Here is a 15,714-nt window from a genome sequence, read left to right on the forward strand (position 1 = left end):
ATTTTTTTTCCTTCTTCAGATAAATCCCCAGAAGTGGAATTGTGAATTATATGGTAGGTCTCTTTTTAATTTTTTGAGGAAACTCATTATTTTCCACAGTGCCTGCACCAGTTTGCGTTCCCATGAACAGTGTAAGGGCCTTTTTCTCCACATCCTTGCCAACGTTTCTTATTTCTTGTGTTTTTGATGTAGCCATTCTCACCCGTGTGAGGTGGTATCTCCTTGTGGTTTTGATGTGCATTTCTCTGATGATTAGGGATACTGGCATCTTTTCATGTACCTGTTCACCATTTGTATGTCTTCTTTGGAAACATGTCTATTCAGATTCTCTGCCCTTTTTTTTTTTTTAAAGATTTATTTATTTATTTATTTGAGAGAGAGTAAGAGAGAGAGAGCACGAGAGCGGGGGGGAGTCAGAGGGAGGCAGCAGACTCCCTGCTCAGTAGGGAGCCTGATATGGGACTCGATCCTGGGACTCCAGGATCATGACCTGAGCCGAAGGCTGTTGCTTAACCAACTGAGCCACCCAGGCGCCCTCTGCCCATTTTTAAATTGGATTGTTTGGGTTTTTTGTTATTAAGTTGTAGGAGTTCTTTATATAGTTTGGATATTGACCCCTTATCAGACATATGATTTGCAAATATTTTCTTTCATTCAGTAGATGGCTTTTTCATTTTGTTGATTGTTTCCTTTGCTGTGCAGAAGCTTTTTAGTTTTAGTTCCATGTGTTGATTTTTGCTTTTGTTGTCTTTGCCTTTGGTGTCAAGTCCAAAAAAATCAGCACTGAGACCAACGTCAAGGAGCTTACTATCTATGTTTTCTTCTAAGAGTTTTATGGTTCCAGGTCTTACATTCAAGTCTTTAATTCCTTTTGAGTTAATTTTTGTGTATGGTGTAAATTTTATTCTTTTGCATGTAGTTGTCCAGTTTTCTCAATATCATTTATTGAAGAGACTGTCCTTTCCCCGCTGTGTGTATTCTTGGTTCCTTTATCATAAATTAGTTGACTATATAAGCGTGAGTTTATTTCTGGGCTCTCTAGTCTGTTTCATTGATCTGTGTGTCTTTTTATGCCAGTACCATACTGTTTTGATAACTATAGCTTTGTAGGGTGCCTGGGTGGCTCAGTTGGTTAAGCGACTGCCTTCAGCTCAGGTCATGATCCCAGGGTCCTGGGATCGAGCCCCGCATCAGGCTCCCTGCTCGGCCAGAAGCCTGCTTCTCCCTTTCCCTCTCCCACTCCCCCTGCTTGTGTTCCCTCTCACGCTGTCTCTCTCGCTCTCTCTCTCTCTCTCTGTCAATTAAATAAATAAATAAATAAAATCTTTAAAAAAACAAAACAAAACTATAGCTTTGTAATATAATTTGAAATCAGGGAACGTGGTATATCCAGCTTTGTTCTTTCTCAAGATTGCTTTGGCTCTTCAGGGTCTTTCTTGGCTCTACACATATTTTAGGATTATTTGTTCTATTTCTGTGAAAAATACCACTGGAATTTTCATAAGGATTACATTGAATCTGTGGATACTTTGGGTAGTATGGATATTTTAACAATATTGATTCTTCCAATCCATGACACAGAATATTTGAGGTGGCTTTATAGAATATAATACTGGAAATAACAAGAATCAACTGTATATATATTTTTTATATTGTTTTTGTATCAAATAGTCTTGCTAGACTTGTACAAATTTTAGTAATTTACCTGTAGATTCTTTTGGGTTTTCTACATGCATAATCATGTCATATGCAAAATGACACTTTATTCCCCCTCTCCAGTCTTAATGACTTATAATTCTCTTTTTTTGCTTTGCTCTGCCAGCCGGAACTTCCAGTACAACGTTGTATAGAAGTGGTCTTACGTGTCCTGTTCATAATCTCAAAGGGGAAAGCTATCAGTATTTCACCTTAAGTATGGTATCTGCGTAGGTTTTTCTTAGGTAGCCCTTATCAGATTAAGGTTTCTTTTCCTAGTTTAAGACTTTTTGTCATGAATGGATATTGAATATTTTTTAATCACCTGTCTTTTCTGCATCTATTGAAATGATTATATGATTGTCTTAATGGTTGATTTTTCTAATGTTAACCTTCGCTTTCTGGAATTAAGCTTCCATCATATTGTATTATCCTTTTTCTGTGTTGCTGACTTGAGTTAGCTGATACTTTGTTTAAATTTTTACATATGTATTCATTAGTGAGATTGATGTAAATTTTTCTTTCTTAAAATTTCCTTGTTAGGTTTTGTATTAAGGTTATGGCTAGTCTCCTAAAACCACCTGGTTTTATGTAGATTGGGGATAGGTAGTGTTCTTTTTTTAAAAAAAGAAATCTCAGGGGGCGCGTGGGCGGCTTAGTTGGTTGAGTGTGTGACTCTTGATTTCGGCTCAGGTCATGATCTCAGGGTTGTGAGATCAAGCCCCATGCCAGGCTCCATGCTGAGTACTGTGTGTGGAGCCTGCTTGAGATTCTCTTTCTCCCTCTCCCTTTGCCCCTCGTCTGTTCTCTCTCTTTCTTGAATAGAATAGAATAAAAAAATAAAACAATTCTCAGAATAGTTTATGTGAGATTGGCATGAATTTTTCTTTACATTTTGGTAGAACTTGACAGCAAGACCATCTAGGCCTGAGGATTTTGTTGCGGGAAGGTTTTTACTACTGTTTATTTTTGCTAATGGTTATTGGACTGTTCACATTTTATACTTCATGTGTAGTTTTGATAAGTTTTGGTTTCTTAGCTATTTATCCATTTTACCTATATCTTCAAATTTATTTTTATTGAGTTGTTTACAATATTTCTTAGGATCTGTAATGATGTGTTTCCCCCCTAATACTGGTTTTTGGCTTTTTCTCTCTCTCTGATCAGTTTCATTGACTTTTTGTCAATTTTATCAGTGTTTTTATTTTTATTTTTTTTTTAATTTTTTAATTTTTTATATTATTTATTTATATGACAGAGAGAGACAGCAAGAAAAGGAACACAAGCAGGGGGAGTGGGAGAGGGAGAAGCAGGCTTCCCGCTGAGCAGGGAGCCCGATGCGGGATTCGATCCCAGGACCCTGGGATCATGACCTGAGCCGAAGGCAGACGCTTAACGACTGAGCCACCCAGGCGCCCCAGTTTTATCAGTGTTTTTAAAGAACTCACTTTCCTTTTTGCTCTTCTCTGTTATGTTTGTTTTTCCATTCATGCAAAAAAGAATTAACTTTGCAGGCCTGAGACTGCTATCCTTAGAAAGTCCTGCTTACAAGGTTGGCCTTTGACTGGTGTCTAGAAACTTAGATTTCGGGAGGGTTCTCACCATTCCCTGACTGATAAGGGTAGTTAACTGTGCCAGAACTGTTTGTGCAATTTGTTTTATACTGAGCACCTGCTGTCCTAGAAATCTAGAATTTTGGTATGTGATAGGCAGAGGGTGCCTGTAGGACCATCCCCCAGTAAGAACTTTGGCCACTGAGTCTCTAATAAGCTTCCCTGGTAGCCAACGTTTCACATGTGTTCACATAATTCGGTGCTGGGGGAATTAAGGGTATCCTACATGACTCCACCATTGGAAGCATGCACCTGATTTCCGGCAGCCTTTGCCCCATGCGCCTATTCTCTTTACTGATTTTGCTTTGTGCCCTCCTGCTGTAATAAATGATAGCCATGAGTGCAACTATATGCTAAGTCCTGTGAGCCCTTCGATCTAATCATCACTGAATCTAGGGGGTAGCCTTAGGGATGTTGGACACACCATTGTGAATGGCAGGTATTTCTATCAGAGGCTGAGCTGCTTTTTGTCCTTGAAGCATAGTTACTATCAGTCTGTCTCATTGAGCTTATCTATTTCACTTGTTTGTTAAAAGATAGTTGCATCACATGCAGAGATAATTTGATTCTCTCCTTTTCCCATTGCTCCTCAAATTTAAGGTCTTTTAAGGATGGTGCAGTTAAGAAAACTTATCCTCCAAAGATACTGACCAACCAGAAGTCTTCTGCCTTCTCTGGGATGCGGAGTGAGATACCTAGTGCCAGTCATCCAGTTCAGTATCATGCCTCACGTGGTTGGACCCAAAGGAACCGGTTACGAGAGTTGCGTATCAGGTGAGCTTGCAAGTTGTCACCTGCCTGCAGTGGCTTTTCCATTGTTCTCCCTTGGTGAAAATGAGGGGATGATTCCTATTCTTCTGTCTCAATTAGTTGGAGACTTTGATGCCTACTCTTTGTGGCAGGATGTTCAGAAGAAAACAATATTTAGGAATCTGCACACTTAAAGTCTGTCATTCTGTGTTTTCATTCACATTCCACAATGTGTAAGTTATAAAGAGTCTTCCAGAAAAAGTCCAAACATACTCTGAGAAAAATTGTCATTTTCCACTACTTTTGATTAGGTCTATCAAAGGCATTCATTTATTCATTCAACAAAAATTTTTTTTAAAGATTTTATTTATTTGAGAGCAAGAGAGAGAGAAGGGAGAAAGAAAGTGAGAGAGCACAAGCAGGGGGAGCAGTAGAGGGAAAGGGAGAAGCAGGCTCTCTGCTGAGCAGGGAGCCCGATGCCAGGCTCAATCCCAGGTCCCTGGGATCATGACCTGAGCCAAAGGCAGACGCTTAACCAACTGAGCCACCCAGGCACCCTCAACAAAAATTTATCAGGCTTTCTCTTCCTTGGCGCTGCCTGAGGAGGCACCAGATATGTCAAAATTAAGTGCAATTGGAGGAAACCCAGAGACATTGACAGTAGGGTGCACAGAAGATTCAAGGGCCAGATCTTGATGCCCAACATACGTTACGGGAGCAACAAGAATACCAAGCACATGCTGCCCAGTGGCTTCTGGAAGTTCCTAGTCCACAACGTCAAGGAGGTTGAAGTGGTGAGGATGTGCAACAAATCTTACTGTGCAGGGATTGCTCACGGTATCTCCTCTAAGAACCACAAAGCCACTGTGGAAAGAGCAGCCCATCTGACCATCAGAGCCACCAATCCCAATGCCAGGCTGCGCAGTGAAGAAAATGAATAGACAGCTTCTGTACACATTGTATTTGTGTTAATAAAACCATAAAACTACAAAAAAAATTTTTATCAGGTGCCTACTTGGCTAGGTGTTGTGCTAGATGCTGAGCATACAAGGTGAATAAGACATTCCTGGCCTATAACCTCATGAAAGCTTAAAATCATGTCGGCTTAACAGACTGTTAAGTCACACCAGGAAAGCATGATAAATGCTATAAGATGAGAGGATGTGGTGCTGTAGGCCCACATGACTAGATCAGCCCCACTAGTGTAGCCAGAGGAACTTCCTGGAGGAAGTGGGGTTTAAGATGAGTCCTAAAGGTTAATGTAAGAATAAGCCAGATAAAGGGTAGGAGGAAGAAGAGTGTTCCAAACTGAACCTGGAGACAAACTGGCCAAGACAAGCCACCTTTTTTGTGTGTATACCAGGCACTGTGTTAGGTACTTGGGATCCTATAAGACATGGTCCCCATTCTCAGGGCCTCACAGTGCAGAGGGAACACCAGGTCCCCTATGAGCTGATTACTGTGATTTGGTGTCATAACATTATATTTACTAACGGTTGGATCAGAGTGTTGAGGGTACAAGGCTACTCACCGTGTTTGGGTTGGGGAAGGTCCAGGAAGGCTTTACATAGGAGCAAGCATTGAAGATGAGCCTTGACAGGTAAGTGGGCATTTGCTAGGTGTTTTAGGCAGTAAGAATCATACGAATAAAAGCATTATCATGTACTTCCTTTTCCTCAACTCTGAAGTCTTCAGTGACAAAAGACTTTATATTGAAAATATTTTTCAAAAATAATCGGCTTGGGGGGTGCCTGGTGGGCTCAGTCAGTAGAGCATAGGACTCTTGATCTCAGGGTTGTGAGTTAGAGCCCTATAATGAGGGTAGAGATTACTTATAAAAATAAAAATAGTAAAAACAATCTGCTTGATCTTGGCTTTATAAATCTGTCCCATCCTATGCTCTATTTGATGGAAGATTAGCTGTGATTCACCTTTTGACTCATGCTAGCATCTCTCCCCGGGGGACCTTAGTTTCCCTCTGCTTTCCAGAAAATTGATGAAATAAGTCAAATGGAGTTTTAAAATGTGTATATATCCTTTCTTTCCTTCTTTCAGATGCGTGGCCAGGAAGTTCTTATATTTGTGGATTCGAATGACTTTTGGAAGAGTATTTCCCTCTAAAGCCAGGTAGTATTAGCTCAGAACACCAAACTTCTCTGAGTTCATTCTAGGTTTTTGTTTTGTATTAAGCCCATGTGTAACCTTTGTTATGGTATGTGTTACATTCTTCCCCTCCCCACCCCCAAGCCTCCAGCAGGCATATGATATAATGGTCATCTAACATATATTAGTTTGATCAAATGAATGTATGAAGGAATCCTAAGTAAACCAGGATGGCTAAGACCCTCTCTGAAAAAAAATATTTGCCCAGAAGTAGATAACCTCTTTCAGGGCACTGTCAAGACTGACCACATTGACTTGATCTAGGGCAGAACCTGGGGAAAAAGTTGGCATTGGCAAGGGGAGTGAAATTTTAGTCGAGAGAATGTGTATAGGCCACTGCCCCCTACTGCAGGTTTTGGTTAAAATTGCTTCAGCGGCAGCATAAAAGAGCGAAGAGCTGATGCAGTGGGGAGCCACCAGGGTCAAGGACACAGGCAGGAGCTGGTGGGTTTGGAGAGAAGCGGCCAGTGTAGGGTAGATTTCAGAGGAAGAATTGGCAGCCACTGACATGTAGGCATTTTTTTAAAAAGGGAAATGTTGTGGGTTCTTAAGCCCTCAACTCTTCCCTTACTACAAACTTTCTTGTTTCATTTTTCTAACATTGTGGCTTTCCTAATCTGGAACATCATCCAGATCTTTTCAAAGTCTTTTAAGCAAATTTGGCCTGGGGATGTCCCCTGAAATCTGTGCACATACCCTGTGGGGGTCTGTGCTGTTCCCATCTTGGTGCGGCTTTGCCAGTGAAGCTTCCAGGGTGGCAGCAGTCCATCCAGCCGCACATGTTAGACAGAGTTCACCTCTGCTTCTCCTTCTTCTCCTGGACCTTGGCCCTGTCCTTTTTCACTTCCTCGGTAGCTTTTCAGTACCTTCAAATAAAGTTGTTGTTTTTTAATTCAGTTGAGTATTTTATTTATTCCCCCTCCCCAAACTTTTATTCTTCTTTTAGTGATTGCCCTAAAGAATATAATACGTATCTTTAGTTTATCAGAGTCTAATGTTAATTGGCCCTTTTGCCCTCTTCCCAAACAAGGCAAGGTCCTTAGAACACTTTTAACTCTGTCTGTCCCCCTCCCCGCTTATATGCCCTTATTGTAAGGTATTTTAATATGGTTTATATTTTAAAATCTGCAAAACAGGGCGCCTGGGTGGCTCAGTTGGTTAGGCGACTGCCTTCAGCTCAGGTCATGATCCCAGGGTCCTGGGATCGAGTCCCACATCAGGCTCCCCCTGCTCTGCGGGGAGCCTGCTTCTCCCTCTGCCTCTGCCTGCCACTCCCCTGCTTGTGCTCTCTCTCTCTCTCTGTCAAATAAATAAATAAAATCTTTAAAAAAAAAAATAAATAAAAAAAAAATAAATAAAATCTGCAAAACATTTATTTTTTCTTGTTTTATACAGCTAATATTCATTTAGATTTAGTCACATATTTACCCTTCCTGTTCTTTTCTTCCCCCCTATGTCTCTAGGTTTCCATCTGTGATTATTTTCCTTCTGTCATTGGAATATCCTCATCATTTGCTTTAGAATAGATCTGCTTGTGATGAATTCTCTCAGATTTTGTCAAAAAAATGTTTTTATTTCACTTTCGTTTTTGAAGGATATTTCACTGCATAGAGAAATCTAAGTTGCCAGTTTTTTCCTCAGCATTTTGAAGATATTTCATTGTCTTAAGACTTCCATTTGTAAGTCAGTCTACTTATTGCTGTTTTGAAGATTCATTATCTTATTTTTCAGAGTTTTAATATGATATGACTGGGTGTGGATTTCTTTTCTTTTTTAAAAAGATTTTATTTATTTGTCAGAGCGCACTAGAGAGAGCACAAGCGGGGGGAGTGGCAGGCAGAGGGAGAAGCAGGCTTCCCACTGAACAAGGAGCCCAATGCGGGACTCGATCCCAGGACCCTGGGATCATGACCCCAGCCGAAGACAGACTCTTAACCGACTGAGCCACCCGGCGTCCCTGGATTTATTTTCTTAAAGTCTTTTAGCTCATTCTGAGATAATAGGTGACAGGGTTTTGTATTTTTGCTTTGTTTTGTGGACACATCTTTCCTTCATACTTTCTTTATCTATAGGCATGTTATTCTCCTTTTTTTTAATTTAATTTTTTTTTTTTTAAGATTTTATTTATTTATTTGACACAGGGAGTGAGCACAAGCAGGGGGAGTGGCAGGCAGGCAGAGAGGTAGAAGCAGACTCCTCACTGAGCTGGGAGCCCGATGTGGGACTTCATCCCAGGACCCTGAGATCATAACCTGAGCTGAAGGCAGATGCTTAACGACTGAGCCACCCAGGCATCCCTTGTTGCTCATTTTTATGTGGAATTGATCTTTCTGAACTTTTTAGAGTGAGGCAAGATCAGTTAACTTTCCTATTTCACAGAGCTCCCACTTCTGTCTCATTTGTAGTATTAAAAAATATGGCAGCTTGCTCTATGGGATATCCTGGTTCTATTCCCCTAAAACACTTGGTCTGATTCTCTCTTTCCTTGTCTCTCTTGTCCATCTCTTGCTCAATTTCTATTCTACTTCCAGCAGTTTTTCCTCATTTTGAAGCTCTGGCCTAAAAGGGAGCCTGGCATGTTGGTTCTGAGACTAGGGGCAGGACTGCTCCAACTGTTTCAATTCTGTCTACATTAGCCCTGGTAGTGGAAAGGAGAAAACTCTCAGATTCAGCTGCTAGTCTCACATGGGGCCTCTGCACTTTGCAGTGACTACTTATTGGCTGTTTTGGGGTTTTTCCATTCTCAGGTTCCTTAGATGCCACCCTCATTGCTCCTTCTTCCTCCTGTAGAAATGTTAATACCATGCAGATCTTTTGACTATGGATGGTTTGTCTTCATCTGCTTGCATTTTGGTTTTATGGGGATACCTTGTCCCATGGTTTTGTTGTAATTGATACATGAATTTTTGGTTTTGCTACATGGTTGCTGTGTGTGTTTTATGGGGATTCAGGGACTGGAAAACTGTTGTCCGCTCCACTATCTTCCCCAAGTTCTTTTCCTACTTAATTTTATTTAACTTAATATTTGACCCATATTTAACTAGAAATATCTGTTTAAGTAATACCCATTTATAGTCACAGTATTTGGGAAATGCTGATTATATTAGAAATGCATTTGACTCTAAGTAAGAGAAAGTCTGACAGTGGCTTTAACAAATTGGGATTTGCTTTTTCTCATAAGCAGTTTGGAGGTTGGTCTTGGTTTAGCTGCTCAGGGAGGCCATCAAAGACTCAGGCTTTCAGTACCTTTCGAGTTCACCATTTTTAACATATGGCCCTTTGTCCTCAGAGATGACACTGCATAGTTGCAAAATGACTGTCTGTTTTACACAGGAAGGAGTAGGGAAGGGTGGTGTCAGATCTGTCTTTTACTCAGGAAAACAAAACTTTCCTGGAAACCCTCAGCTGCATTCTGCTCTGCCTCATTGTCCAGAGCTGTGTCACTGGCTACCTTTTGCCACATTACATGAAAAAAAGACCAAAACAAACAAAAAAGCAAACATGTCCAATCCAAGCTTTCTCTCCCAGCTTCCTCTGCAGCAGATGCCTGTGAGGAGGCAGGGGCCTGACAGTGGGTGTTGGGTTAGCCGGTGACCGATGTCTGCCATACTGCTTTAAAATCATCCCCTTATAATCTTTACTTTCTTTGCTCTTGACTGGTAGCAGGGTCTGAAGGAAAGATACTGGACTGGAATTTGGGAGACCTGAGTTTTGGTCCTAGCCCAGACCCTAGCTAATTGTTTGATCTGGGGATAAGTTACGGCTCTGGGCCTGAGTTTCTCAAATTGTAAAATGAGAGAGTAAGAATACTGCTTGTTCTCTAAGCATCTACCAGAATTAGAATTCTGATACTGTGTTGACTTAGAAATTTAGGATTTTTTTTTTTTTGCCCCAAGTTATAATCTCTCTTTTTTTTAAAAAGATTTTATTTATTTATTTGACAGAGAGAGACACAGCGAGAGAGGGAACACAAGCAGGGGGAGTGGGAGAGGGAGAAGCAGTCTTCCCGCCAAGCAGGAGCCCGATGCGGGGCTCGATCCCAGGACCCTGGGATCATGACCTGAGCTGAAGGCAGATGTTTAACGACTGAGCCACCCAGGCGCCCCTGTAATCTCTTTTTAAATCAAGTGGGTTGTTTGTTACTTTGGGGAAGATTGGACATGTTTGCTTTTTTGTTTGTTTTGGTCTTTTTTTCATGTAATTTATTCCTCAGGTTTAGGAATATTAGAGGAGAATTAATTCATACCAGAAAATGCAGAATGGGCACCTGGGTGGCTCAGTTGGTTAAGCGACGGCCTTCGGCTCAGATCATGATCCCGGAGTCCCGGGATCGATTCCCACTTCGGGCTCCCTGCTCGGCGGGGAGTCTGCTTCTCCCTCTAACCCTACCCCCTCTGGCGCTCTCTCTCTCACTCTCTCTCTCTCTCAAATAAATAAATAAATAAAATCTTAAAAAAAAAAAGAAAATGCAGAATAATGCCTTTACGTTCTTGGAGATTGTTTTGACTTTTATAAAATGGCATTGTTTTAGCATTAGTAAACTGAGCCAAAATGACCATCGAATTAGTAGGGCAAAAATAATGCAGTATATGTCCAATATAAGGTAGTCTTAAATATGAGGTAGTCACCTATTTTCCTGAAGAGAAGATCTGAACAAAGTTTTTTTGGTTAACTTGAGAGGTAGGTAAAGCAGTCAGGTCCTTCTACAGTATTTAATTCATCAAGATTTCTTCCTCATTCTTATCTAATGGCCTTGCTTCCTATTTTTTTTTTAATTTAATTTTATTTATTTGACACACACAGAGAGAGACAGCTAGAGAGGGAACACAAGCAAGGGGAGTGGGAGAGGGAGAAGCAAGCTCCCAGCCGAGCAGAGAGCCCGATGCGGAGCTCGATCCCAGGACCCTGGGATCATGACCTGAGCCGAAGGCAGACGCTTAACGACTGAGCCACCCAGGTGCCCCCTTCCTATTTTCTTAATAGAAACAACAGAAGAGGGGCACCTGGGTGGCTCAGTTGGTTAAGCATCTGCCTTCTACTCAGGTCATGATCTCAGGGTCCTGGGATGGAGCCCCACATCAGGCTCCCTGTTCAGCGGGGAGTCTGCTTCTCCCTCTCCCTCTGCCCCTGCTCGTGTGCTTTCTCTCTCACTTACTCTGTCTCTCAAATAAATAAATAAAATCTTAAAAAAAAAAGAAACAGAGGAAACCCGCACAAGCTCCCTCCCTCACATCCACGCACCGCCAACATCTGTCACTGTGCAAGCTGCTTTCTCTACCATTAGGCAGGTGAACTGTCCTTGCTCTCATCTGTGGCAAAATCCTTGGCTTTTGCACTGTTTCCTTTGTGCCTACTCAAGGACATTACTCTAGCAGTTTTTTTCTCTTTTCTGCATCAGTTTTTTGCCGTTTACTGGATCATTTGCACCAGCATATACCCTTATTTCTCTCAATCTGAAAAAAAAAAATCTGACCATACGTCCTCCTGCAGCTAGCACTCCCATCTCTTTGCTCCCCTTTACATCAACTCCCCTGGCCATACTCTATCTCCAACACGTATTGTAGTCTTTCTTAAATCCATCCCACTAGTCTTTAGATTCTACCCTTCCACCAAAATTGTTTTCGTTGAGGTCACTACATCATAATTTTTTGAGGTTAATGTAGCAATTTGTTTTTAAGATTTTTGCTTATATTGTCTGTTTCTCCTGAGCCCCCTTTTTCTCTGTGCTTTTGGTGACTGTCTCATATGGGAACCTTTCCCTGAATGTGAAAAGATCTTTTTATTGTCTGTTCATATTTAAGAGTTAGGCACTAAAATGCTAATTTTGTAAGCTTTTCTATGTATTCACAGGGACTTGTAAATTGAAAACTTTACTTTGTTTTTGAGGCAGAGACCAGACAGTTTCACTGGGGAACCTCCAGCTGTCAGTATCTAAAAGCCTTTTCCCAGGGGGCACCTGGGTGGCTTAGTAGGTTAAGCGTCTGCTTGGGCTCAGTCACGATCCCACAGTGCTGGGATCAAGCCCCACATCAGGCTCCCTGCTCAGCGGGGAGTCTGCTTCTCTCTATCCCTCTGCCGCTCCCCCTGCTTGTGCACTCTCTCTCATATAAATAAAATCTTTAAAAAATAATAATAAAAGCCTTTCCCTTAGGTTGATCAGTTTTCCCCAGAGGAGAACAATCCTCCAAACTCCTTCTAGGGTTGAGCGGCTTGGAGGTGGATGACGGTGGTTATAAGCTTGGCTGTAGGCAGAGGAGAGGGAATGTGGGGGGGTCTCACTGTTGAGTATGTGGATTCTGTTGAAGACCCTCTCCAGAACTCTGCCTGGTATCCTGCAGTCCAGTGGCCCTCTGTTCAGCCTCTCCAGAGAGAAACCTGAGTCTCTGCTTGGGTGAATAACAGGACCTAGGGGCCTAACTGCTGCTTATGCCCAAGCTTGCCAACAATCCTATGTTTTCATCTCCAGCCGGGGCCTCCCTGTTCCTGATGCCTCATGTTCCCCGCCTTTCTGATGTCTGTGCCACCAGCTGGTTGCTCCTTGATTCCCTCAGCACAGGACCTTTAGTTGTTCCTCTGCTTTCTCTGATCTCTTGGTTCTGTTGCTACTCGCCTGCCTGCTCTCTAGCATCTAAAATTTTTTTTTTTTTTTTAAGATTTTTATTTATTTGACAGAGCACAAGCAGAGGGAACAGCAAGCAGAGAGAGAGGGAGAAGCAGGCTTCCCGCTGAGCAGGGAGCCCAATGTGGGACTCGATCCCAGGACCCTGGGATCACGACCCGAGGTGAAGGCAGCCGCTTAACCGACTGAGCCACCCAGGCGTCCCCTTAGCATCTAAAATTTGTTGACATCTCTTGTCTACCATCATTGCTCCTATTCTCTGTCTTTATGGGCATACACCTTTCGAAATATCTATGCTGTTATTTTAGTGGGGTTTGGGGAAGAGAAGGAGGTAGATGGACAGTAGTAGATGGGAGAAGGAAGTACATATGCAAATGCAAGTGGTTCTTTTCCATTACAATTTTTTTTTTTAAAGATTTTATTTATTTATTTGAGAGAGAGAGAACACATTAGAGGGGATAGGGTCAGAGGACAAAGCAGACTCCCTGCCGAGCAGGGAGCCTGATGCGGGACTCGATCCAGGGACTCCAGGATCATGACCTGAGCCGAAGGCAGTCGCTTAACCAACTGAGCCACCCAGGCGCCCTAAAGATTTTATTTATTCATTTGAGATACAGAGATAGAGAGAGAGAGAGATCACGAGCAGGGAGAGAGGCAGAGGGAGAGGGAGAAGCAGGCTCCCTGCTGAGCTAGGAGCCTGATGTGGGGCTCGATCCCAGGACTCTGGGATCATGACCCGAGCTGAAGGCAGACACTTAACCATCTGAGCCACCCAGGCGCCCCAAATTTCTTTTTTTTTTTTTGAGATTTTATTTATTTGACAGAGAGACAGAGAGAGAGAGGGAACACAAGCAGGGGGAGTGGGAGAGGGAGAAGCAGGCTTCCCGTGGAGCAGGGAGCCCTATGCGGGGCTTGATCCCAGAACCCTGGGATCATGACCTGAGCCGAAGGCAGCAGCTTAACGACTGAGCCACCCAGGCGCCCCTTTTCTATTAAAATTTTTAAAAATCATGAGCAAAGTTGTTTAAAAAATTTTTCAAGCTATAGACACGTGTAATAGGAAACAGCAGTCTCCTTTAATCTCTCCCTGAAAGATAACCACTGGTAATAGTTTGGTATACTGGAAACCTTTTCAGGCTTTTAATATGTATAATATAATCATTTATATATGTACACACAGTGTATGCATATACATGTAGATAAGTTTTTATGTATGTATACAAATATGTGTTCATATATTACATATGTAAATATATTTAAATTGGGTATGTATTATGTTAATTCCAACATATGGGTACTGGAAATACAAAAAAATTAATATTTAAAAATGGTGTCATACATACTATTAGGTAGCTTTATCTTTTCACCTAACACCTTCTCTGGAACATCTCTCCATTTCAGTATCACTTAGCTCTACTTCATAAAAAATGACTAGGTGGCATTGATTGAATTTAACCTATCCCCTTTTGAGGGGCATTTGTTGTAATTTTCTCTCTCTTTTTTTTATTATGAACAATCCATATGAAGTGAATTTCCTCATGTATATTTTTGCTAGCTAGTCTTTTAGAAACCATGAGTGCTGAGGAGGAAGAACATGTTAGTAACCTGCAGAACCATGAATAGAAATTCAAAGTGACTGGCAGGCACAGAGTTCTTGAGTTATCAGTCACCTCGAACAGTGCCTGTTCGCATCAACACAATCTGCCATTGCTCTTATCTTCTTTATATCGCCTTTGGCCCCTCTTTATTTCCTCTACCTCCCTTTGGCTGTTTTTATAACTCCTCTGGCCAGATTTCAGTTAAACTAATATGCTCTGTTCCTGTAAGTACTAGGAATACCATTAGGCATTTGCTTATAATTTTTAATCTCCTGTATATGTAAATGGGAAGTGTAGCTACCACTTTTTACTAATCAAAAATATTTTTAGTCTGATGAAGGGAAAAAAAAACTGGATAATAATTCTCAACTCACTTGTGGTATTTGGAAAGTCAGATTTTTATTTTACTTTAACCTCTTTAATTGGTAAGATCTATTATATAACATTTTTTAGCTTTCTTTCTAATTTAAGTCGTTCTGATCTGAAAAATATCTGTTTTTATTCTATTCTGGTGTTGTCAAATAATGAGCCATGGGGGTGCCTGGGTGGCTCAGTCGTTAAGCGTCTGCCTTTGGCTTGGGTCATGATCCCAGGGTCCTGGGATTGAGGGATCGAGCCCGGCATTGGTCTCCCTGCTCCGCAGGAAGCCTGCTTCTCCCTACCCCCCTGCTTGTGTTCCCTCTCTTGCTGTGTCTCTCTGTGTCAAATAAATAAAATCTTAAAAAAAAAAATATATAGGGTGCCTGGGTGGCTCAGTTGGTTAAGCGACTGCCTTTGGCTCAGGTCATGATCCTGGAGTCCCGGGATCGAGTCCCGCATTGGGCTCCCTGCTCGGCGGGGAGTCTGCTTCTCCCTCTGACCCTCCTCCCTCTCATTCTCTCTGTCTCAAATAAATAAATAAAATCTTTTAAAAATATATATATATATATAATGAGCCACGCTTTTCTATGAGAAAGTAAAGGCAATATGAAACTAATTTGGAAATAAATATCAGCTCCCACATCATCATGGATCTCTCTGATTTTTGTTCATTGCTGAAGGTTTTACTATGAGCAAAGAATACTTCGGAAGGTCTTTGAAGAATGGAAAGAAGAGTGGTGGGTTTTCCAGCGAGAGTGGAAACTCTGTGTTCGAGCAGACTGTCACTACAGGTCAGGTTTCATGTTATATTACTTTAATTTTACTGATACACATTATTAAATAGTTACTTGTTAGCACGTTTCTAGTCAAAAGGAGAAAGTATTTTTGTTGTTTGTTTGTTTTCCAAAGATTCACT

The 15,714-nt window shown here is 41.6% G+C and overlaps 1 protein-coding gene across 8 annotated transcripts in view; it reads left to right on the forward strand.

The window, feature by feature from the left end:
• The window catches only part of SFI1 (SFI1 centrin binding protein), a 99,423-nt gene that overhangs the window by 17,663 nt on the left and 66,046 nt on the right, over positions 1-15,714 (forward strand). For 6 of the 8 annotated variants that reach the window (XM_035017427.1, XM_035017426.1, XM_035017431.1 and 3 more), the window contains exons 3-5: positions 3,909-4,082; positions 6,114-6,185; positions 15,479-15,589. In XM_035017427.1, the coding sequence (XP_034873318.1) occupies positions 3,909-4,082; positions 6,114-6,185; positions 15,479-15,589 (357 nt within the window). Of the gene's footprint in view, positions 1-3,908; positions 4,083-6,113; positions 6,186-15,478; positions 15,590-15,714 lie in introns of those variants that run through there. The other 2 variants (XM_035017430.1, XM_035017433.1) reach the window with 2 other exon arrangements.

Source organism: Mirounga leonina, unplaced genomic scaffold, assembly GCF_011800145.1.
Source record: "Mirounga leonina isolate KUSES-001 unplaced genomic scaffold, KU_Mleo_1.0 Mir_171, whole genome shotgun sequence".
NCBI lineage: Eukaryota > Metazoa > Chordata > Mammalia > Carnivora > Phocidae > Mirounga > Mirounga leonina.